Source organism: Bactrocera oleae, chromosome 3, assembly GCF_042242935.1.
Source record: "Bactrocera oleae isolate idBacOlea1 chromosome 3, idBacOlea1, whole genome shotgun sequence".
In the NCBI taxonomy this organism is placed as follows: Eukaryota; Metazoa; Arthropoda; class Insecta; order Diptera; family Tephritidae; genus Bactrocera; species Bactrocera oleae.
This window is the reverse complement of record NC_091537.1, coordinates 69,672,906-69,696,801: the sequence shown is the minus strand read 5'-3', so window position 1 is coordinate 69,696,801 and position 23,896 is coordinate 69,672,906. Positions and strand designations below refer to the sequence as shown.

At 33.8% G+C, this 23,896-nt stretch overlaps 1 protein-coding gene across 1 annotated transcript in view; it reads right to left on the bottom strand.

The window, feature by feature from the left end:
• The window catches only part of nAChRalpha6 (nicotinic acetylcholine receptor alpha6), a 488,939-nt gene that overhangs the window by 148,767 nt on the left and 316,276 nt on the right, over positions 1-23,896 (bottom strand). The window contains exons 2-3 of the mRNA XM_070106803.1: positions 17,282-17,421; positions 16,951-16,995 (exon numbers count right to left, since the gene is read on the bottom strand). Coding sequence (XP_069962904.1) covers positions 16,951-16,995; positions 17,282-17,421 — 185 coding nt within the window. The remainder of the gene's footprint in view (positions 1-16,950; positions 16,996-17,281; positions 17,422-23,896) is intronic.

Below are 23,896 nucleotides of genomic sequence, written 5' to 3'. Positions count from 1 at the left end.
TTTCTTCCCCTGATAAATGAAAAGGTGCAGCGAGGCGTTAGTTCTTATTCTGACAAAACTAGACACAAACATTAGATTAGGCGTCAGTTAGTCCGTACTATAGAGGAGACTTAAAAGTGATTTTCTATCCCATGAAATAATACTTAATGCTGTAGTTTCGTGGGAGAAAATGCATTGGGAATAGGTTAGTTTCACGCTGTTTCCCCTACTATAACAAAAGACGAAGTTATGAGCTAAGAACTGTTGTTGCATCCACCATTTTATCCATATTTAGTCACGTGCGACTTCATTTTGTTTCCAAAACATGAAAAAGTTAGTTGCAGGGCAAAAATTTGTGTCAAATGTGGAGGTTATCGCCGTTACGACTACTTTGACGACCTCCAGAAGACGTGTTCATATTATATATGAAATACCGATTTGAGCTACTCAAATATATATTGTTTGTATTTATGAGCCTCCAAAGTGAATTTTGCAGTTTGACCTCTGTGCGATACGCCTTAACCGTCTATTATAGATCGTTCAAATATATATTTAGTATCTTCGACTACAGCATTGTCTTACAGGAATTGAGTTTAAGTTCAACTGTTGTAAAAAAAAATCTTCTGCTCACCTTGAGGAACCTCCCTAAAGTATGCAGTTATGCCTACACACATGACACTTTGACTGGAATGTGGCCCGAAAACTTCAGTAAGTGATGAAAAAGAGCAAAATTGTTGAAAATGTTGAAATTGTAAAAGATGTTGGGCCAACAGATTGCTGGTTTAATTAGAAAATGTTTTGTATTCCAGCTCTGGCGAGAAATCAACTTTCATGCTGATGAAATTTATATGGCAGCCTTGCCGAGGAGTATATTCACTCAAGTATTTGTGCAAATAAGGTATGTGTGTTTGTTCCGTCATTCCTGCCGAACACATGCCACACTTTGCCACACAAACTTCTTCAGAGTTGTTGTTGTTGTGAAATCTTCATAACCTCAAGACTTTCAAACACGCTTTCCTCAACCACCCATGTAACATATACACAAACTCATTCGCCTGTATATACATTAATGCATGTTGCACTAGCGCCTGTGAACATCCACCGGATGCCGTCGGCACTTTATGTCGCAGCAGCTCGGCAATATAAGCAGGTGCTACATTAATGACACCTTTACATCAATGACATCAATGGCGTGAGACACATTAAATGCACTTGCAACATACTTCAAAACACACGTAGCAGTATACTTCCAACAACACTTTGCTGCAGGGAGTTTTGACAAAATTATGCGACCCTGCCACGGAAGCATCGGGAAGCGCCTACGGGTGCTCAAGGCAAGAAAGGCAAGTTGTGGTAGCGCTAATAGTTAGTAGTTGCAAGGAAGTCACTATAGTTGAAGCCGCAAAATGAACAGCCGAAAAAGGGAAGAAAAATGTGGGTGGAAAACAAAAGCAATACGTGTAGAGGTTATTAAAGGAAACGGCTGTTGAAGACGATGCATCGACTGTTGTGTCAAGTGGATGTGAAGACCAATGTGTGAAGGTTGCAACGGAGGAGTAGCAGATAATAATGGACAAGCCGTTGGTGCAGTTATGTTTGTATTCAGCTTAACGAGCTGACTTTGCCGTGTAGTCGTAAACTTTAAGAGCAATTACTCGCTATAAACGTGAGGGATAATATCAGTCTTTTGAAATCGAAGTCGCCATAGAATTATTTGTGACGCAAAAGTCACCAAACAGGAGTGAGTTGAGCTTAAAATAATACCAAAAATTTTTTTGTCATTCCAAATGAAATCCATGTATATGCGTTTTTAACAAAGTAGAAGAAGCTCGGCAATTCATTATTTCTTTAAAAATCATTCCTTTGAGATATTGACCCAATCTCTTTCTCTCTGAATGCGTAGAGTTTTTTCGACCTTAAAACCTTTAAATATAACATACTCTTTTGGAGGACGTTTTGCTAGCTTTTCGAGCTATAATAATAGGATGTAACGGTAAGTCTACTCAAAAATCCCTGCTGTCCAATTATAGTTTGTTCATAAGGGCTTAGTTGTAAAAAATGTTAGGAGAGTATACATTGCATTGGAGCATATCTTGTCTTTGATAGAGTGCCGTCTACGCATTTCTGTTAAAAACGATAGTATCGAAAATTAGAGAAAGAGTGCTTGTTGAAGTAGTTTTAATTGTGCCCGTAATTCACCACACCAACGCACCACATGTTAGTGTGAGATGGATGACTTGCGTAGAACCAATAAAAAACGGGTGTCATAGACTAGACTTTGAGTAATTGGCTCTTCTATAGGAGTTCCAAATTCGACGACGAAGCACGAAATTCGTTAGGGTTATATTATTAAATTTTTTTAAAAGGCAAACAATACTAAAAAGAGGAGCCTTCCAAAAAGAACGACTTAAAAAATTAAAATTTCTGAAGGAAAACTTCTTCATTAAATTTTATAAACCATCCGTCACACAACCGTAAGTATAAATTTAGAGCTATTGTGTAGCATGTGCCATCCTTACAACATTTGCCTGAAGAGCCGGGAAATTTGCTCATTAAAATTAATAACTGCAGCTAATGGCTGCTGCGGATAAGGTAACGAATTTAAGAGAGTTTTCATTAATTTCGAAAAAAAATTTCGAGTACATATGTTCACTTTTCATGCATTAAACATACCCGATTGCGTTCATATAGCGTAGCACAAAGCCAGATATTAGCTATTGTCATCGATTGTGCGCAGGATGTTGAGCGCCTGTAAGTATGCCACAGCAAGCATTAAACAGCAATGCCAGCGGCAACGAAAGACTCCGAAAATGTTGAGGGTAAAGCATTAAAACTGCTAATATTATATAAAGAGTACATATGTATATAAATGTAATTTTATATGTAAATATATAGAAGTCCTTTGCGAGCGCCGAAAACCACAGCAGTCAATACCTGTAATTTTCCACTTTGCTATGCTGCGCCATGTGTTGCATGTTACAATATGTTGATGACTTGCGACAATAATTTCTTTTCCACACTCACACACACACATACACTCATACATACATATAGACGCACTCGGTGGCAATCAGAAGGCAGCTGTTGCTTGCAAATCTTTATGAGTACAAGTCACATATACGTCTGCATGTGTGTAATAACTCGTAAGGATCCCTTCGTGTGTGTGGAGCACATCTTATCTTAGCTATAAATTGCAAGTTGCAGCATTTGCATGCAAGCTGTAGCAAAGGTAGCTAAATTCATGCGCATACACACACATACCCACATGCACAGCTACAGGTATATCCTTTTCCATATTTATTTATGCATTGGCGCCACCCCTATGTTGCACTCAAAAACTCATTAGCATTTTTCCCGCAGCATACTAAGTTTCAGTGTTGAAAGCTAAATGCGGAAGAAGCAGAAGAAGAAACTCCCAGATAGTCATGTGATATTTGCAGTTTTCAAAGGAAATTCCGGTTACTGCATATTTTGATTGCTAATTTGGTGCCGTAGTCAGTGGAGATTGTGGATTATAGCGCAGAATAGAAGGGATACGGAAAACGAATTTTTATATGAACTTCCATTTATTGAGTTCCCAGAACAATTTTTAATGCCATATTTAGCGTTGAGTGTTAACGGTTGCTATAGGACCCTCACCGACACAACACAACGGCTAAAATATTTGGATATTCTCTCATTGAGTTCAACATATGTACTTCATAATGTTTTATTGAAAATGGGATCTCTAAAAATACGGTCTAGTACAAAAAAATCCATAATCTTTTCAATAGATGACTTTAGTAAACTGTGTCTCGGGTTATGTAAACGCTTATCGGCAATACTAAATGGCAGTAGAAAAACAAAATTTTGTATTAAAAAAACCATTTAAATTGAATATAAAAAACCTCAATTCAAATGAGTTAAGGTAAAAATAAACCTTATGGATCGAAGTTCCATTTGTGAATCGCTGGGAAGCGCAACAAAATCGATCCATTTCTGAAGCAGATTGTTACTGATGATAAAAGGTGGCCCACTTATGACAGTTGGCGCAAACGGTGGCCAATCTAGGATTAGCAAGGGTCAGCAAGGGTTTGCTATATTTTTAGTGGGATTGGCTGATTCCCTGCTTTGAGTTGGTCCCTACGAGCAGTACTCAGGTCTGTACTATCCACAATTGCACTGTCTGAAGGAAGCAATTGTCCAGAAGCGGCCAACTTCGGCCCGTGGATGAGGAATTCTGTTTCATCAGTACAACGCCACGCTATACACATCGATAGTGACTCTCCAGAAGCTTCAGTAGGTTCTAATGCAACCAAATTTTAGTCCGGCACCAAGTGATTATTATCTGTTGCTGTCTACAGCGAATGATTTTGCTCGAGAAAAGTTCGTCTGTCTTCTGTGAGTTGAAGTCGACTGTCCCATTATTTTGCTAATTGGGGCATTCCATCCCCTCCACAACAGTTTCAAGAATTTCTGATTTAGTCTTCTTCTTGTCTAGCTAGACGTTTATTTTTTTTGAAGAAGATAAGAGAGATATTAATACTTTTTTATACAGTATCTTAGCATAGGAAGCCTTGTATTTGATAGTCATAAAAAAGGAAGGCCGCATATTCTTTAACTGCAACTTCAAAAATAAAAGATGAGTTTGTAGGTGTGATCTGAATGTTATCATCATATTTTGGCGTTACAGTTTTTTGCGAACTTTAGCGTGCTGCACATATGATCTCAAGACATGTCTACCTCCAATTCATCGATCCTTCCCGATCTTGGTCTACCCTTGCCCTAGTGTAGAATACATTGGCTTCAACAATTTCCCTCTGCGCTTTCTTAGTGTCCATTCTTGTCACATGGCCGCGCAATCCTAATCACTTTGATACAATTATTAATGTTTTCGCCGTTTATACGTTGATCTTGGTTTTTCTTCCACCTTATACTTGTATGTCACTCGTAATTTTCTTTGATTCTTTCAAAGATTTTTCTTAAAACTTTTCTTTTGAAGATATGGAATATAAGCTTTAAGTCGCGTTCTAACTTAGACATTCAGCCGGTTACAGATTGACGATTCCTCAGCATTCGCTAAGATACTTGAAGAATATCTTTTGCTGCTAGTTATAGCAGATCATAATGATTTACCTGCAGTTCAAACCTGATATAAAAAATTATAAGGTAATGGCCTTCAGATGTGCTAGTAGTAGTTGAAGCTGATATCTTATCGTTGATACAGTACGTAGAAACTTTGAATATTAATGTGTACTAAGCAAACACTTACAGTTTTCTTCTAAAGGCTTCATTTGTTACCAATAGCTAAGCCAAAGCTACTGAACTTCGGAAGTGGAAACGGCAGAATACGGAGCATGCGCATGCCAAATTTTGTGAAGATATCTAGTCAAATAAAAAAGTTTCCCATACAAGTGCTAGATTCCGATTGATCTGTTTGTATGGCAGCTATATGCAATAGTGGTCCAATATCGGCCGTTTCGACAAATGAGCAGCTTCTTAGTGAGAAAAGACTGGTTCAAAATTTCATCGATAGCTTAAAAACTGAGGAACTAGTTCGTATATATAAATGAACTCAGCTCATCATGCTGATCATTTATGTATACATTTTATAGGGTCTCCGACGTTTCCTTCTGGGTGTTACAAACTTCGTGCAAACTTAATATACCCTATTCAGGATATACCAAAAAAGAAGTCGCTCATAGTACCTGTTCACTATTCGGCGCAGATGCATGGGCATTGTCAGAAAGTAATGAGCTGGGGCTTGCAATGTTGAATAAAAAAGTCCCATGAAAGAATTTGTCCCTTTACGTTCTAACGACTACTATCGTTTCCTGGCAACCGACGTGCTGTAAGAGCTGTTCCAGGATATTGACATTGTCCAGGGAATAAACATCGAGCAGCTGGGCTGGCTTGAGCTGTTATGTAGATGGATATTACGAAGTAGCGATAATGGTTTTCGAAGCAAGAGTCTTTGGTAAAAGACGTAGAGGTAGACCGTCTCTGCGATAGAGTAATAAAGTAAAAAAAGCAGTGAAGGAACTTGGCATACGGGGCAAGAAAAAGCGCATGCGTAGCAGAAGCGCCTGGAAGGCTCTATTGTGTCAGACCAAAACCCAATAGTGTTGATAAAGCTAATTAACCAAATAATATGTAAATTGTATTTTACCTTTTTAATAAGAAACCACTTAAAAGTTGTAATATTTGTTCGCCCAAGTTGTACTATTGTATAGCAGATTCATTCGTATGATAAGATCTTATTAAAAGTTGGGGAACTCTTTGTGAATTGGCTTGCTTTGCCTATAAAGTTCGAAACTAAATATTTTGAAGTTATATTCAGTAGTAATCCTTAGCGTTTAATAAAAAATTACGCAATTTAGTTCCAAATAACTTTTTAATCGCGCAATTAAATTTAGATCATTTAAAATTGTGCATATTAAAATTCATGAAGACAAAATTGCCATCCATTGATCCACTCAAACCTCGAATTTCTCTACAAAAAACTAGCCAAATGAACGTCTATGCTGCAGATATTAACCTCATACTATTATTATATATAATATAATTTATGTGAAAAAAAAATTCAAAGAAAAAACTACAACAACACAGCCAACGAAAAAAAGTTAATTAAAAACATATTATCATCATAAATAATTCTATGTTCATACATTTATAGTTTTGAGTCTAAAAAATAGCATTTATTATGCAGCTTTATCAATCGCTTAGTTATCAAAGCAATTTAAGCAGCTGCCATCAATTATTTTGAAATTTGTATGCAAATCGAAATCCATAATCGAATTGTGTGCCTAAAAAACAGCAAAACAACTTGCGGATAAAAATACATATTTGTATGCTTTAAAAATTGCAATCACCCACTTATTTACAAAATTATTTTAATAAATATAGCTTTGTAGTGAAATACGGCAATTTTTGAGTGAAAGTTTTTTTAGTGATATTTTTGATGAATTTGTTAGCAAAAACTTGTTCTGCTTAAAAAAAAACAAAAGCGTGCCAAAAAGCGTTGACATTTGAAATATAAGTAACAAAAAGTTAGTAGAATATAGCAAACCACAAAGCGCATAATATTAAAAATTTGTAATTTTTTTTAATAAAATTTTGTTTTAATTTTTTGGAATTAAAATTTTTTTTAAATCTTTAAATTTCTTCTTTTATTTTGAGTTAAAGTTAAAAAGGAATTTTAATTTAAATTAAAAATTTTTTTTTAAATAATTTTTTAACTTAATTAATTTTAAATTAATTTTGCGCTCGTTTTGCTAACACTGGCTCCATTTGTGTGCAAAAAACAATAAAAAGTTTAGTAAAACGTGTGTTGTTATTGTTTTTTTTTTTTTAAATTTATCCTTTTTAATAAACTTTAATTTGCATGCGTTTGGTTAGACTTTAAATTAGTTTGTTCTTTTTAGCACTGAAACTCATTTCGTATTTTTTAAAACAGTTTAGACTCTGTAAAATTGTTTATTAAATTCACATTTTTCACATGACATGTACCCAGTAAAATAAAAATACAAGTAAATATATATTTTTATATAAAACACAAAGGCATCACAATTTATAAGTTAAACACATTTATTTTATTAATTGATGCTCTAACATAGCGACGTCACACTTAGATAAATATATTTATGTAATATTTTGTTTTTGTAAAACATATAGTTAAATGTTTAACGAAAAGAAATAATTGGTTATGCAATAAATTTATGAAAAAAAAGTTTGTGATGACGAAGATATTAAATAAATCAAGGAGTATATGGAACTAAAAGCAGTAGAAAACAAAATATTTCTAAAAAAGTTAAAATTGTATTTTATTGTTTACAAAAAAAAATATTTTTATTAAAAATGATTAATAGTAAATTGAAAATTCTTAAAAATATTTATCTTAAAAAATTAAAAATTGAAATAATAGTAATTATTACAATTAATAATAATTCTTATTTTTATTAAAAAACTTCAAATTTCAGATTACTAATACTGTTTTGAGATGAAAAATCAAAAACTGATTTAAAAATCTTTATTGCAGGCTCAGAAGCTATCTCAGAAACTATGTGAAAGTTATTGTTTGCCATTACAGCAGTAACAATTCCACGTATGTTTAAAAATGGGCCAATTGAATAGCAGGTTCTTTGAAATGCAAATTCATATATATATATAACCAGGTATTAAAAATGGTGAACTATGCAGCTTTAAAAATAATTTGGCTGTTGTTTATTGTAACATAATTGGCGATAAAAACTGTTGTCTTTCTGTTGTTTAATTTTTTTTTATCTTCTTTCCTACTATTATTATTTATCAGTAGAATAAGCTCTAAGAAAGGAAGGTGTCTCAGCTTTCTAGTTAAATTATCGGATGCCTCTCACTTAGAGCAAGGCGTTTATAATTATTAATTTATTAGAGATTAGAAATCATAGTTAGAAATTAAATGTAATACTTTTTTCCATCAACGAATCAGTGTTGCCCAATCTTTATTTTTTATCTGATCCATCCAATTCCTTTCTGCATGATGTTTAGACAAAAGGGTATAGGATGTTTGAATCTGGTTATATAGACATACAAATGATTTACAAATGATTTTGTAGTCAGTTCTATTGTGAAATAGTCATACGAATGCATTGGATACCACCTGTATGTGGATATACCGAGTACCGCTTATTAATCATAAACATTCCAGACAATATGGAAAAAAATTGAAAAAAATATATACTGATTCCGTTAGAAGTAAACACACATTCAAATATAAATGCTTACGACGAACAAACAATATACAAACGGGTGAGACATAGTTTGATTATATAAATATTATATATAAGCTAATTCACAAAACTATGTGGGAACCACACACCCAGTAGGAAATTAAAGGCTTTTGAGCGCATATATGCAATAGTCTTAAAAGGCCTAAACGATGGAAGGAAACTTCCAACTGGTTTTTTATTTTAACTACTGAACACAAAGTTAAATTTAACACAGCTTGTAATACTAGGAATGAGAAGTATGCGCGTATTATTCTCTCATAATAATTTTCCTCAAAAAGTAAAAGATAGAAGAGTAGAAATAAACATGGAAAAGCACTCGGTTAAGGAGTATTTGAAAAGTGTTTTTTTTTTAAATATTGGTTAGAGTGCGGTCTCAATTAGGGAGTTCAAAGTTCGAACAGAACTAATAGTTGAAAGTAATTTTTAAGCACTATGGAGATGGTTTTAGTTTTTTATAAGACATCTTACAATCTCCAAAATGTCAAAACGCCATACATAGATCTACAGGGCCTTTGGCGATCCTGTACGGCCCTACATCATTCCGTTTCACTCTGATCCGACTATCAGCCCTTTTGGGCCTTCCTTGTGTGTTATTTTCTAGCGCCTTAAAGAATGTGTGATAAGCTCAAAACGTTTCGACCAACTATTTAGGTGTGGGGGGTATCACAAAGTGCCAACTACCTAGCCTAACCTAGCCTAACTTTCTATTCTGAGTCGAAAAGAGTTTTGAAGAATATGAACTCAAAAATTTAGTATTCTCTGCAGCGTGCTTTGTAATTCACTTTTCCTACAGCGTATGTCGTCACACAAATATGCATTTGTGTATGTAATACTATTTAATTTATAATTTTTATTTTTGCCTTTAAACAACTTAATTGTTGTGAATTAATTTATAATATTTTAACTCATTCAATTATAATAATTAACTTTATCAGTTGTGCTTAAGCTAGTACTTTTTTTGTTTATTTCTTGCATTTACTTTTTATTGCGTTTAATTTGCGACGCTTTATTCTTTTAAGTTACAACAAGAAAAAAATTAATAGAAATGTAAGAGTAAAAGAGCCCTTAATTAATGAACACACACAGCTTTATAGAAATTTTATTTTATTTTTTTTATTTTTGCTTCTGTGATGTGCGAGCGTGAAAAGCACAATGCGGTGTTAAGGTTTGTTTATTATATTTGTAAGTGTGAATGTGTGGGCGTGTGTGTGCGTGAAAAATTACGCTTAGCTTGTTATGGTTTGGCTTAACAAAAGAGCTTGTGTACATGAGCACATATACTTATACATTTACAGTTATTTTATTGCCTGCCATTATAAGCTTAAAATCAAATAGTTTTGCTGTTTGCCATTGAAAAGCAGCGGCCAGTGCAATTTTGTTAAGCGTTTGCATTTATTTGAAGTATAAAAAAAATGTATTTTATTTTTTCTCTAATTTGCTCATTTCTGTTAGTTGATTATGATTATTGTGTGAAAATTAGTTTGCGGTTCGAAACAAAACGCAAATGTGGTTTGGAAAAATATTATAGAATTTTTTAAATAAACCAAATCAATAGCAGAGAACCAAAAATTAAAGCTAACTGAATGTTTCAATTGTGGTAATTAATTAAATTTATAAAATTAGATGTAAGTTAATTGCTCGAAGCACTGACTCATTTTCATAATTTTAGTAAATTTTTAAGTTTTTTAACTATTGTAGTACACATAAATTAATTAACATATTTGTTAGCAAAATTAGTTTTTTTCTGTACTGAAATTTGACCAACTTTGTATATAAAGTATTTGAAATGTCTAAAAGATTTAAAAACACTGTCTAAGGTCAAAGTGTGAGTTCCGAAGTGTTTTAGCCTTGATCTGGCAGAGGCGAGACATTCGAGGTGGAAGTGTTGAGATGATTCTATCTCATTTTCTTCTAAGCAGCTGGTGCAACTGGCATCCGGCAAAATATTCAATATTACTGCATGAATATAGATCGGACCCAGTTAAAACTTCCACAACCATTGAAAGGTGGTAGTGAAAATGTTAGACTGAGGAAACATCCTAGAAACTAAAAATTCTGTTATATTGAACAAGCCTGTGCTCAACCTCCCGAGTGGGAGAGAAATGCTTTTCTGAACTATTTGGGGGATATTTCTGCTTGCATTTTGTGGTACCAAAAATAAATATTGCCAATATCACGTTTCCACGCATAACTGCTGTCACTGATCTTGTTCAACGCCCCGTACCATTTTTTTTTGGTTATAAAAGGACTGAGTAGAGCTATTATATCTTGAATATAATATTTGAACAAACGAAAAGAATTTCCCAGAGAAGATCGCTATGACTTCAGTTAATTAATTAGAACGAACGCTTCTTCGGCCAAATTGCTGTTTGAAAAAAGTTGGCCGTTAAGATAGAGATAACTCATTTCCAACAACCAAGGTTCTAGAATATTATGTTAGACTTTTATCACTAACATAAGAGTGTCCAAAGCTATGGAAAGCAAGCTAAGAATGCTACCTCTTTTACATGTATATGTATTCTTAAAAAAATATTATTCTGGAAAAATTGCTAAAACTACTGAAATAATTATTTTTACCCGTAATTTTCAAAATAGCAAATCAACTTCAGCAACCAAGCCATTAATTTTACAAAAATACATTTGTACAGCTACTGAAATGGTTCTGCGCAGCTATATTTATGGCTTACAAGTCCCTTCATTCACATTTCGAGCACTCATAGCAACCATGTCACTTCCGGTTGCCCGGTTTCAATTAGTGCTGCCAAGTAACCCGTTTTGACTGCGTATTCCAAATATGTGGCCAACATTCAATATTTTTCTATCGTCATTCTAGTTGTCTTTGTTTTTTCTTTTTGATTTTGATATAATAATTCATTTCGGAGTTTTGGCATTTTTCGGTAAAATTTCTATTCTTTTAGTAGCGTGCAATATATTTCCACTTTTTGATAAATTTTCTGACTTATACAGAACATATATTGTATACATGACGTAATAATCTGTTACATTTAAATATTGTATTTTTCCATGTTGTTTCTATTGTGTATTTTTTATTGCCTTCTTTGCTTTGTTTATTGGCACGCATTCCTTTGCAAAGTTATGGCCTTTCAATTTAGTGCCGATGGAGGAATAACAATAAACAAACAGAAAACAAATCAACCGCAAAACACATTTTTCATTCGTGTAATAACGGTATCTTTATACATATACCAACAATGAAATATATATTTATTATGCACATATGTACATATAAATATATGTATGTATGTATATACGCGTATGCATATCCTCGAAACAAAATCGCCATTATTTACTGCCAAGTTTATTTGTTAAAAAATGGCTTTATTGTATGGTTACTCACACCTGATGAATAATTCCCCTTTGTTTGTATAACAACAAACTATCAGATCGTTCATATATTTCCCTGTTTCAATACAAATTAATTGGCTTCGATCGGGGCGAATGTGTGTGGATTGTTTAATTTTGGGAAAAAAGAAATGAAGAAAAGAAGAAGAATAATGGAAACTAAGAATCGAACTCAGTGGCTTGCGTAAGTGCAAATGCCTTCTTCTTCTTCTTCCATAGCAAACATTCCTGGGGGGCTTCCGCCTTCTTTAAACCCGAAAAATAAATTGCTCTTTTAAATTTAACTTCGTAGAACACTGATAGTTTTCTTTTAGTTATAAGTGTTATATGCTAGCTCTTGATCTCCAAACACCGACGCGTTTTCTGTGCACTACGTCATCTTCCAAATAGTTGAACTCTTAGTAGAGCCAAGATAATCCGTTATTAATATCGAACAAGTCTTCTTAGAAAACGAACGGTGGTTTTAGAGGAGCGCAAAGCTTTGTGCACCAAACTATTTGGAGAGCAGATCTCAATATGCATAAAGTACCTGCAACACTTTCAGTTAGTCCTTCAGTCAGAAAGAATTAAATTCTGTTCTAGCGAAATTCCTACATAACAAGGAATTTATAACGGATATTTGTTGCTACCCACAGCTCTGGTCATCGGCAAAGAGATGTATATACCCGTACAAATAGAGTTATGGTAGACGCTGCATTCTTTTAATAAGGATCTCCACTCTAATAGAAGTAACTCAGTTTGAAAACAATCGGTTCGATTCAGAAGTTTTTTTTATTGAAATAGTTAACTATCTGGTGCATTGTGAGGAACTCTATACAATCCGAATACCAAGTTTAAAAATCTGAGTCCTAAGTTTGGGTCAGACGGTATCTCGTACCAATTTCAACTGGCTACTAAAATCAAACAAAACAATAAGAATAGAACACTTGAACATATCGACTAAATTCCAAGTGCATATTGTCAGAAACGATCAGTAAGAGGACCAGAAAGCTAATAGTTTTGGATGGGTTTTCCGATAAAAAAAAACTTACGATTTTCGAAGAGTCAGCTTCGACTGGCTTCTACTGGGTTTAAGAAACTGTTTTGTGTAAAAATTTTACAGAGGTCTATATTCGGAAAAGGATTAACCTTCATAATAATTGGATATTTTATACTTTGATCATTACAAGGTAGATACAAAATTTAAAGTCATATATAAAACTCAGAGCTGGATAAGGACCATTCATTTGCAGCACCTCATAGGCAACCTAAATATCACTTATATAGACATCCATTAAATTTCCTCTGGCCTTTTCATTTTCAGGGGGAAGAAATGTATGTTTTAAGTGAGCCCATATAAATTTCAGCAGAACCGACTCTGTCCAAAAGGTCCAACAAAACACCACATTCGAATGTATGTAACCGAAATGGTTCGGGATTTTAACTTGCTAAGTAAACCGCCTCGGTGAATTCTTCAAAATTTGTTTGAAATATTTTCTTCCACTAAAACAATAGTAAACAAGATCTCTATTTTGATGGGTCGGGTATAAAAACAAGGTTCCGTATGAGGAAAACCTATAAAGCCCGAAATTCGGGGTAAGTCAACTAGTCGAAGCCATTTCAGAGTACTTATTCCCTGCTACTGGATAGTGTATGGTATGCTAGCGAACTGGGCTCAGTTAACACTGAATTCTGGAAGAACCGTTGCCTTCTAAGCTAGTTTATACATAGTTTTGTGTAGAAATTTAAACTTAACCTGATCAAACACAAATATGTGCGGTGAAATTTATATACACGATTACGTTCGAATGGGTAGCCACATGTGTCCGCCATATTATGTTTTTCAAAGAGTTATAGCCACACAACACTGACCTCTTTCATAACAACTGCAATCTGACGCGCTTCGTGGCACATATTTGTTATTGTTGTTGCATGTTTTTGTTTTCGTTTTAACATTTTTGATTTACGCACATTTACGCCGAACTGTTCAAATTAACGTCAATTACTTTTGTTGCGTTCAACGAAGCAAACGACCAAATGTGAATGGTCCGTTGCCATGACAGTTCAATTGTTTCTGTTGCTGTTGTTGTTGTTGATTTGCGAAATTGAATTAAATGAGGCATTTGGTTTGAATTTTCCAGCATAAGTTGACACCGAGTATAACAAATGCTTCGAGCAAGTGGAAAGCTGTGTAATGATCAAATGAATGGAGAAGCATTTTGAATAGCAATACATTTCGATAATAATGAAATGCAGGGGGAATGTAATGATATTAAGAAATTAAAAATGAGGTATTATTAGTGAAAATAAAATTATCAAATCTTTAATGTTTCAATGAAAAATTTCAAAAGTTAATATTATATATAAAACTTATCAAGAACAAAAATTGTAAAATTGATTTTATTAAATTGTATTAACAAAAAATTAATTATAAAATATAGAACCAAATAATAAGTTAACAAAAATTAAAAAAAAAATCAAGTAAAAACAATAAAAATCCTTAAATTTGCCTCTAATGCTCTTGATAGGTTTCCATGCACATAAGGGTATAAAAAGATCATTTTCTTGATTTTGATCGGTCAGTTTAAATCGCAGTATATGCTATAGTGATCCGATCTGAACAATATGTTCGAAGATTATAGCGATACTTGGTGTAATAATCTATGCCAAATTTCGTAAAGATAACTTGTAAAATAAAAAAGGTTTCCTTACAAGGACTTGTGTGGTACGATCAGCTAACTATATAATATATTTGTCCGATATCGGTGGTTCCATCAAATATGGTAACAGCTTTGGGCGTAACGGACGCGGACAAGGTAAAAAAATAAAATATCTATACTTCATAGGATTCTTATATCTTATTCTGATAATCCCTAATTGGACAGATTTTGACAGATTTCGTATTCAATATAAGGCTCACTATGATAACGACAAACATTATATGTAGTATATAAGGACTGGGGTAGTTCGCGGACCGATTTCACTCAATTTCGCTAAGATAACCCACATATTGGGCGATATATACGGTATAAAGTCAACCAGAAGTTTAATAATTATTACATTGGGTATATGGCGACCCAAGGCTTTCTGATTATACCAATATTATACGCAGATTAAACTTTATTTTCTGTATGAAGTGATGTTCACATATTCGGTATCTGGGGCTTGCATAGTTATAGGTCGATTTTTGGATGTGAGCTGATAAAGTGAAACGATCTAGTGAATTCTAAAATTATGGTGTATGGGAACAAGGCGTGGCTGTATTTCGGTTTCGCCCATTTTACACTGTGATATTAGAATCTCAGAATAAATTGAAATTGGTTTGTTTAGTCCGATTATAAATTTAGGATTTCAAATGAAAATGGAGATGGAGATGCCTTTTGTCAAATATTTCCACCAATTTATGCGCAACTCTTTTCATCAGATAGACCACGAGTCGGTACTCCGCTGTCCTCTTGAGCTTTAGTGTTGAATCTATAAACCTTCCGTGAGCTTGGTAAGCGATGGTCAACAACCAGACCTTGTGCTACTGTGAAGGTTTTCAAAGTGGAACGAACGAGGTCCTCTAAACTATTTCGTCTTAGCAAGACAGTTTTGCCACCATGGCGTTCAGTCTGAATTTTGTCAAAAGGCTCACATACGGTAAGGTTACTTATCCTGGCGGATGTAAATTGCCAAAGCTGTATGGAAGAAAACTAGGTGGACTCATCTAAGGGGTGTGTTAATACATATTTAAGAGTTTTGGGAGTCATAAAGGACCAGTGGGATTCTGCGCTACCTTTGACGCGAGGATCGGATTTACAATATAACCTATGATATAGCATTTTATAGGTTTTGGCACAACCTTATCAGAGTGCTAAGCAACATGAAACAATGTTCAAGATATCTCAATTTTTATTCAAGTTCCACTTGCTCGGACATACGTATGGATTAGTTTCAGGTATTACAAACAATTCTTAGGCAAATAAAACTATTATAAAAAGGTATGTAATGTGATGAGGAGAGTAAAAACCTATTATTAAAATATATTTTTATGTTTTTGCAAGAATTCTATAGATCCAAACTATTTTTGAGTAAAAAAAAAATTAATTTTGTAAAATAAATTGATATTTAGAATACGGAAAAGCAATAATTTTGGTAAAAAATTATTTTTTATTAAAAAAAAAAAATTATAATAATAATAATTTTATACAAAAGTGATATGGCGAACGGGAAAAAGTAATAATTTTGATAGGAAAAAATATTTTTGAGCCAAAAAATAATTAAATTTTATAAAAAAGTGATATTTCTAATACGAGTAGTTTAGTAACAAAAATGATTTCGAGTCTTCGTTGTAACAGAACTCATAAAAAATTATGAACATTATGAAATTGTCTTATATTTTTAAAAATTGTCTTCTAGTATTTTTTGAAGATATTTAAAATCAAGTTTGAGCGAGTAATTATTTTTTTTTTTTAATTTTAAATGATTTTTTTGTTTTTCCATTTGTTTATATTTGGTATATCTAGCTTTTATTAATTTTATCCTTATTTCAACATAAATTTAGCTCACTAGAAAACAGATTTTTTTGCTTAGAAACAGCTTGCACTTAAAATAGAACATTCAGTAGTACACATAAAACTTTAATGAGTATTCCTTGTGAAAAAGTGTAAAATCTGCGCTTTTGAAAAAAACACAAAATTTTAATTCAAAAATAATGTTTGCGCTGAGAACTTAACATCAGTATAGAGAAAAGTAAGTGTACTTTAAGAAGAAAGCTGCGTTGAAACCAGTAGAGTCGCTTTTCATTTTCCAGTAATTTTATTTTAATATATTTTTTTGTTACTATAATTATCAACACAAAAAATAGTAAAGATTTTTTGTACGGGTACATGTCACTTACCAAATTTAACCACGCATTTGTGGTAAGAATCTGATTCTTTTCGTCCTATAAAAAATTTTAGATCCATTAATATTTTCAAACTTGTTTTCTTGCAAATTTTTAAAATCAAAATATTTTAGTTTTTCGTAAATGCAAAATTTCGGTAACAAATTTCCGTTCATTTTTGGCTATTTTTCCATTAACGTGTTTGCTGTGAAATTTTTTCTATTTTTTTCTTTTTTTTTATGATAAAATTAATTTGATTTGTTTTCTTGTAAAAATAATTTGTTTTCAAATTAAAAGCTGTTGTTGTTTTAGTGTTGGTGCTAAATTTGGATTATCAAACACTTACCACATCAATAATTTGTTGCAGCGTTAAACCGAATTTGACTTCCAGCGGTTCCGATTCGTTTGCTACGGGTCGCTCGAGTGTATTATAGGTGGATAGTAGGTGGTTAAGTAGACGTTTTTCGTGTGGTCCTTGGCAGCTTTCTGGAAGTGTAATGGTGAGAGATAAAGATTCAAGTAAAAAATAATTTTAATAAATTTAATGATTTAATTCGTTATGAACCTAATTGCAATTCTCCTTAGGTTATATTTGTAAATCAAATCAGAAATTTAGAGATGATTTAACAACAAACCGTACCAATTTGAAACAAAAAGAAAAAGTAAATATGGTCAACAAAATTTATTTTTTCCAAATTATGATATAACAAGTTTTGGTTTATTTATTTCGGTTTAGATAATGTGATGGGTCAGGAATTACTAAAAAATATTAATAATCGATTCACATAAAACTTTCCTCGCTTTGCTTGAGAATTGATTCTTTAACAACGTAGCACAAAAAGCAGAAGTTGTCAGAATGAACGCTTTGCTTTCTGTGTTTCTTTGTAATAAAAATGGCAACTGTTGCTTTACAAAGCGTAAAAATATGAGAGTTGCTCAAGATGTTGCTTTGCTTTGCGTTACTTCGCCTCGATGTTCTCAAACTTATACAAAAGTATACATCGAAATTATCTGTCAAAGCAAATGTCTGAATTAACGATTGCGAATCTAGTGTTGATGGACAACAAGATGAGGTAGAAGTTTTTGTTGAGCTTTTCATCTCAACTGCGAAGAATAATGTTACCAGCGTCGTAACGGACGGCAATTTCGTAGATCGCAAAAAGTTTTTGATCACGGATGAAATAAATCTTTACCAGTGCCATACCTCTGCTGATAGCGATCATTAGCAAATGTTCACCAAAAGAGAACCTTTCCGAAGTTAGTTTTAGCCCAAAAAAGGGGCAACTATAAAGAGAGCAATTCGAGAGAGTAATTCGGGTATTTGTTCCTTGCTTCGCAGGTTTCTTTTGAGAGTTATGAATTCGGGCTATTTCACATACTACAAGTAGTATCTTGGACTCAATGTCCGCAAAGATGAGAGTCCATTATATACATATGAACTCTTAAATGGGGTTTGTGGAATGTTGTAAGATTGAGTAATTTAATTTACTCTTTTATCAGTCTCTCTTCGTGATCAGCCTAATTTATGGTGGTAGAACGATAATGGTGCAAGGATTTAATGAGATGGTTTTTAGGAAAACCTGAATGCTTTTACTAGTCGAAAATGCAGTAGGTTAGGTTAGGTAGGATTCGATGGCTGATCCACAGATCGCACTTGGACTTTACAGTCGATTTTATAGCCATAAAAACCAAACTAATGTATTCTATTTTATAAGTCTGCAAAGCGCCTTGTGGGCAATACAAATATGCTTACGCTGAGTTTAGTTTCTATTCCCACCAGCATGGTGGGAAATCTAAAAGTGTGACTTCCCTAGCGTTTAAGAATTGATGTCGCAAACGTGGGACAATCAAGAAGGAAGTGTTGGTTAGTTCCACCTCGTCATCCTCCATACGGCTTCTGCAGCAAACGTCCGGTAAGATTGTGAACCTTACAGCATGTACGCCGTCAGGGCAATGGCCTGTTAAAACCCCCACAACTAGGCAAATGCTAGCCTTAATGGGGGCAAAGACCTCACTGGATCTCTTACGATCGATCTTGGACCAAAAGAATCTTGCGACAGCGCATGAACCGATGGTAGCCCAGCGATGGTCAAGCTCCCGCGAAGCCCAGTTATACAATAGTAGAACACACGAGGAGATAGGAGCACCGACACATTCCCATGATAGCGGGGCTAGGGTGCCTTTTCTTGTCATCTCGTAAGCTTTACAGTTACCTGTGATATCGCTGTGGCCTGACAGAAGGAGAATGAGAGCGTGTAGGGACCGATATAAAGCGAACATCTGTTGCTATAGAAGTATAGGAAATATTCGCTAAAAAATCTTTAGTATATTCACTTTGACTCTGATGCTTTTCGAGGGCGAGAGAATTAACTATTTACTTCCTGTATGTTATAGTACAATTAGAAGATAATTTAAAATAAACCAAGCTAATTACACAACTGTAAATACTGGAAAAATGTGAAATGTGAACAGTGTGATAATATTTTCTAACCTTGCTCTTTAGTCAAACCTTTCATTAAAATTGTCAATCTTGCAATGTGTAATATTAAAAGGATTCATTTCAAGATGTTTAGCTTGAACTTTAAAGCGTTATTTGTTTTTAGTTATTTGATATTTGCAAAGACACTCAACCTTGGCAAAGTCTTAGTTTTTAATTGCTTCATAAAAGATGCCTAAGTGAGCATCATACAAATTAGTTTGGGAAACTTAAGCAGTATCACTCTCGCAAATATGCTATTAGTAAATAGCCTCTACACGTGTTGAATTGCGATGAAATTTTCATAACTGTAAAATGTGTTTTTCTCTGATAATCGTCTAATTAGACAATGGCACAAGGTCAAGCAAAGTCATTATTTCCAGAGCAAGGTCCAAATGCAATTATTGTCGAAGCTTTCTTGTATAATGCCTGCTCTGTTGTTTGAGTAAGCACCATTTGAAAACGTGTCCAATTATTTTTCATTATAAAAAGAAAAAAAAAACACAGTGTACGAAAAATAAAATAAATAATTGCATTTTATGAGAAAAACTAAATAATTGGAAAATTTGCAAGACACTTCAACTGGGAAACGGCAAAACTAAAAGTTCGCTAACAAACAAACAAATAGTAAAAAAGCACATATACATACATACTCCCATAAATCATGTTTCGCAACATCATAAATTGAGTAAAACAGTTACGCAAATGACAACAACAATAATAACAACTAATAGGCAAATGCTAAACAAATAAAGCAAGTAGCTTTTATATTTAAAAAAAAATTAAAAAATGTGACGACAACAGTGAAAATGCTTTGTTGTACTGGCACAAGGCAACGAAAGTGGAATTATGAAATTGTTAGAGAACCAGCCAGCAAATGGATATTGAAGTATTTTTCCAAAAGCGCAAAATACAAAACTCATCATTCAACTGTAATTATTATACTTTGGCAGCTAATGCAGCGCTGTGCTAATTGCAAACTGGACATAAGTCTAATTATGTGCAAATATGTTTTAAATGAGTTTAAAAGTGACGAACGGATTGGAAGAGGAAGCGACAAACAGCGTCGAAGTTTCAGTGAAAAATAACATAATTTGTTGCGTAATTTTAGCTGAACGGAAAGTCACTGGAAAAAAACTTGAGTTTTGTGTGAAAGCTGACGGAATCTTGAAAATAGCATTGAAATATCGTGAGTCTTACCACACCGCCAAGTCGGTTAAGCTTTACCATCTAATCAAAAATTACTCATGATAAAAAATTACATTTTCGAGTTATTTACTTCAAATCTGTATTAACGCCATGTGGGCTACTGAGCCAATATAAGCATTTCACTGCCTAATTTAATTTTTCAGAGGTTGTATCCATTTGAGACATTTGTTTTATTGATTTGGCTTGCACGCAATTAAAGTGGACCAGTGCCATATAATGAGGTAAGTCATAACTAAAAAGCTCCTAGACATTCGTTTCGTCTCCACTCAGAGACCTGCGACTTATGAAAATTTCTACAAAAAATATTCTTTATAATGTGAAATGCAAATGAACGAGAGAAATAGGGACATATAAGTTATATTGTATCCATGAAACCCAAAGCTGTCATATACCTCCTTCTTATTTGGAAATGATTTTCTCTGGTCTTTTCTGGATCCCAGGAAACAGACCGATGTACTAACGAGATAACTAAGGATCAACTTGATGTGCATCGTATTAGAATGATTCGAGGTTGATTATTTCCCTCTAGACTTTTACCCTCCAGACATTTCTTCAATTCTAAAGCAGTAAATAAATATTCTTTGCTAAAATTAAAAAAAGTTGCATTAAAGTGGTATTCAAAGGTAGAATAAAAGTTAGTTTTTACTGTTCTCATAACTAAATGGTTTTTCTATGTTAGGTAGGTTTATAAGGTCCATGCAAAAACTTATCAGCAGAGTACGCTGTTACATTCTCAAAAAAGCGCTATTAGCCGGCCGAAAATTTGTTAAAGGGCCTGATAACAATTCCGGATATTTCGCTATGTTCGCCAAAAGTTTGATATGCTACGTGCTTGGATGTCTCTACCTCACCTTTCTCCATTTAACTTTGACAGTTAGCGTCCGACAAAATTATCGGTTTTACCGCATGAATGCCTATTGGTTAATTACTATTTAGTAAGAACAGAAGGATCTCGTTGTCGCGCAGGAGCTAGTTGTTTATAAGCGCCTGTCAAGATCAAGTAAAGTCCAGAAGTCCAGTGCTAGAGCGCAATATTGTAACGGCGGTCGATGTAGGTCCCACATCGATGTACGATCCACCGATTTCCCTATGGCCAGACACCTAGACAAATCTGCTTATAAAGTAACTTGATGCTATTGATAGTGAGGTCAGACAATCCTTAACTAATTTTGAGTGCACATTGAGTAACTAATTATCTTCATAAATGATATAACAGTTGACAGAGAAGTCATTGCCGACCTTTAAAGGTATGTCTGCAGAGATCGTTTAGACGCATATTCGAATTTTTTTTGTGGGAAAAAATGATAGAATGTTAAATCAGAGAATATTCTGCAGAAAAATGAACCGGAATTTGATTTTTGAAGAATTCGCTTATCTCTGTCCTATTCGATTCTTAGTACAAAATATAGTTTGAATGTCGGCCATGTTTCACGTCACAAAAATTGTACATACCTATAGCAGAAGGAGGTTAGTAGATAAAAAAGTAAGAGTAGAAGACTCGGCAATATTCTTTAAAACTGAATATTTGGGAAAAGAGATTTGGGACCACTTTTTTTGTTGCTTCGGGTGAGGAGACTATGCGGTGGTCTCACCATAGAATGTGCTCGACATTTTCACATCGCAGGTTAAATTGGGAACGCGGAAAGTGAAAATTTTAATAATTTTTTTTAAGCAGGAACGCCAAAAATTCCGAGATTATATTCCCCACTAGGTTAGCTGTCTAGTTAGATATAAATATGATATTTAGTGGTGAGCATTTCGAAATGAATACTGATCAGTCTTTACTTTAAACGTATTAAATACGGAGTAGGGGTTTGGTTATTGGTAAATATATGAAATTAATTTTTTTTTATTGTAGGAAGGAGAGGGTAGCTCTGCCAAGCTTCTATATCGCAACTCAAATTTTAAACATTATTGTAGTTCCTTTCAATGACTCATATTTATTTACGTTTGTTTAAACATACATTTTTTTCCGAAGTATTTAATAATACTAATAGTTATAATCAGTATAATAATAGTTCATTAAAATAAAACAAATAAATAAATATGGCAACACTGTTAATGGGTGCGCAACACTTGCCAATCTATTGAGAATGCGTTTGAGAGCAAAAAGCAGTAACTAAGTAAACAAACCCGATGACAACTCACTCAACAAAGCCATTAAAACGGCACACGTGTTTGCCATTTCGTTTGTGCGTCGGTAACTAACGAGCACCTGATTAGCGTGATTGAGTAAAATTCAATCAAAGTAGAAATCATGGATAATCCATGGCCGAAATGTAACGCAGTGCCAAAGAGTCCAATGCATTGGTGGAACAGAAATTAAACGCTATAAAAAGAAAAAATCTTAATTGGCAGCATTCCGAAAACAGCAAAATGCAAAGCGCAACGCTGAAGTGTGAGCAAATATTGACAGCGCATTGCGTAAGTGCAGGACCTTTTGTTGCGCCCATGAAGGTTACCGGTGCTCACAGCTTAACACAACAAAGTGGCCGTGTTCCAATTGTCATGAATGTGAAGGTGGTGGATAGTAGGTATCGTTTTGATGGTGCAACAGCACAGCTTGATGGGGTGTCATCGGGGAAGTCAATATTAGTAGGAGTAATAGGCTTGACGGTTGCTAATTCTCTTGCAGCAGGTGAATTGCCACGGTAATGCAGTAACTTTTGTCATATACGCTGCCAACCCTGATATCAAAAGCGTGTCTTCTTCATTTTTGCGGTATATAAATCATAAACTTGAATGAAGAATGGAAAGGTGTAGGAATACTTTCTACTAATAATTTATGATTAACGTAAATACTTATATACCTCAGATCAGTTTTTTTCCATGTCGTATTTTGTATAGAAAATAAGAGACACTATTACTCTTTTATACTATACTATACACTCTTTTATGAACGTTTTCTCATATAAAATTGTTGCAACAGAGGCGTAATAAGTTAATTAGAGTTTAACTACGTTAAAAAGGGGTTTTCCCTGCAAACTTCTTAAGAACCTGTGTTGGTTTAATAAGAATCTACCATACCAGTTATTCCGTGCGGAATTAGTATAAATCCAAATTTAATTAATAGTTTGCTATGATCTGTCTTTTAACATACTATTAAACCTATTTATTAGTCTTGAAAATATTTAGAAATCTTTCGCATACGGAAAAAGTTCAAGTTAAGCTTTCACAAACCGTATTTGTCGAAGTTGAGAATCTCCTCGAGGGAAGTAGGATGCTTTTTTTTTCCTGTGTGGTTTCTATGAGGCAATATTTTTTTCGGAGTTGGTC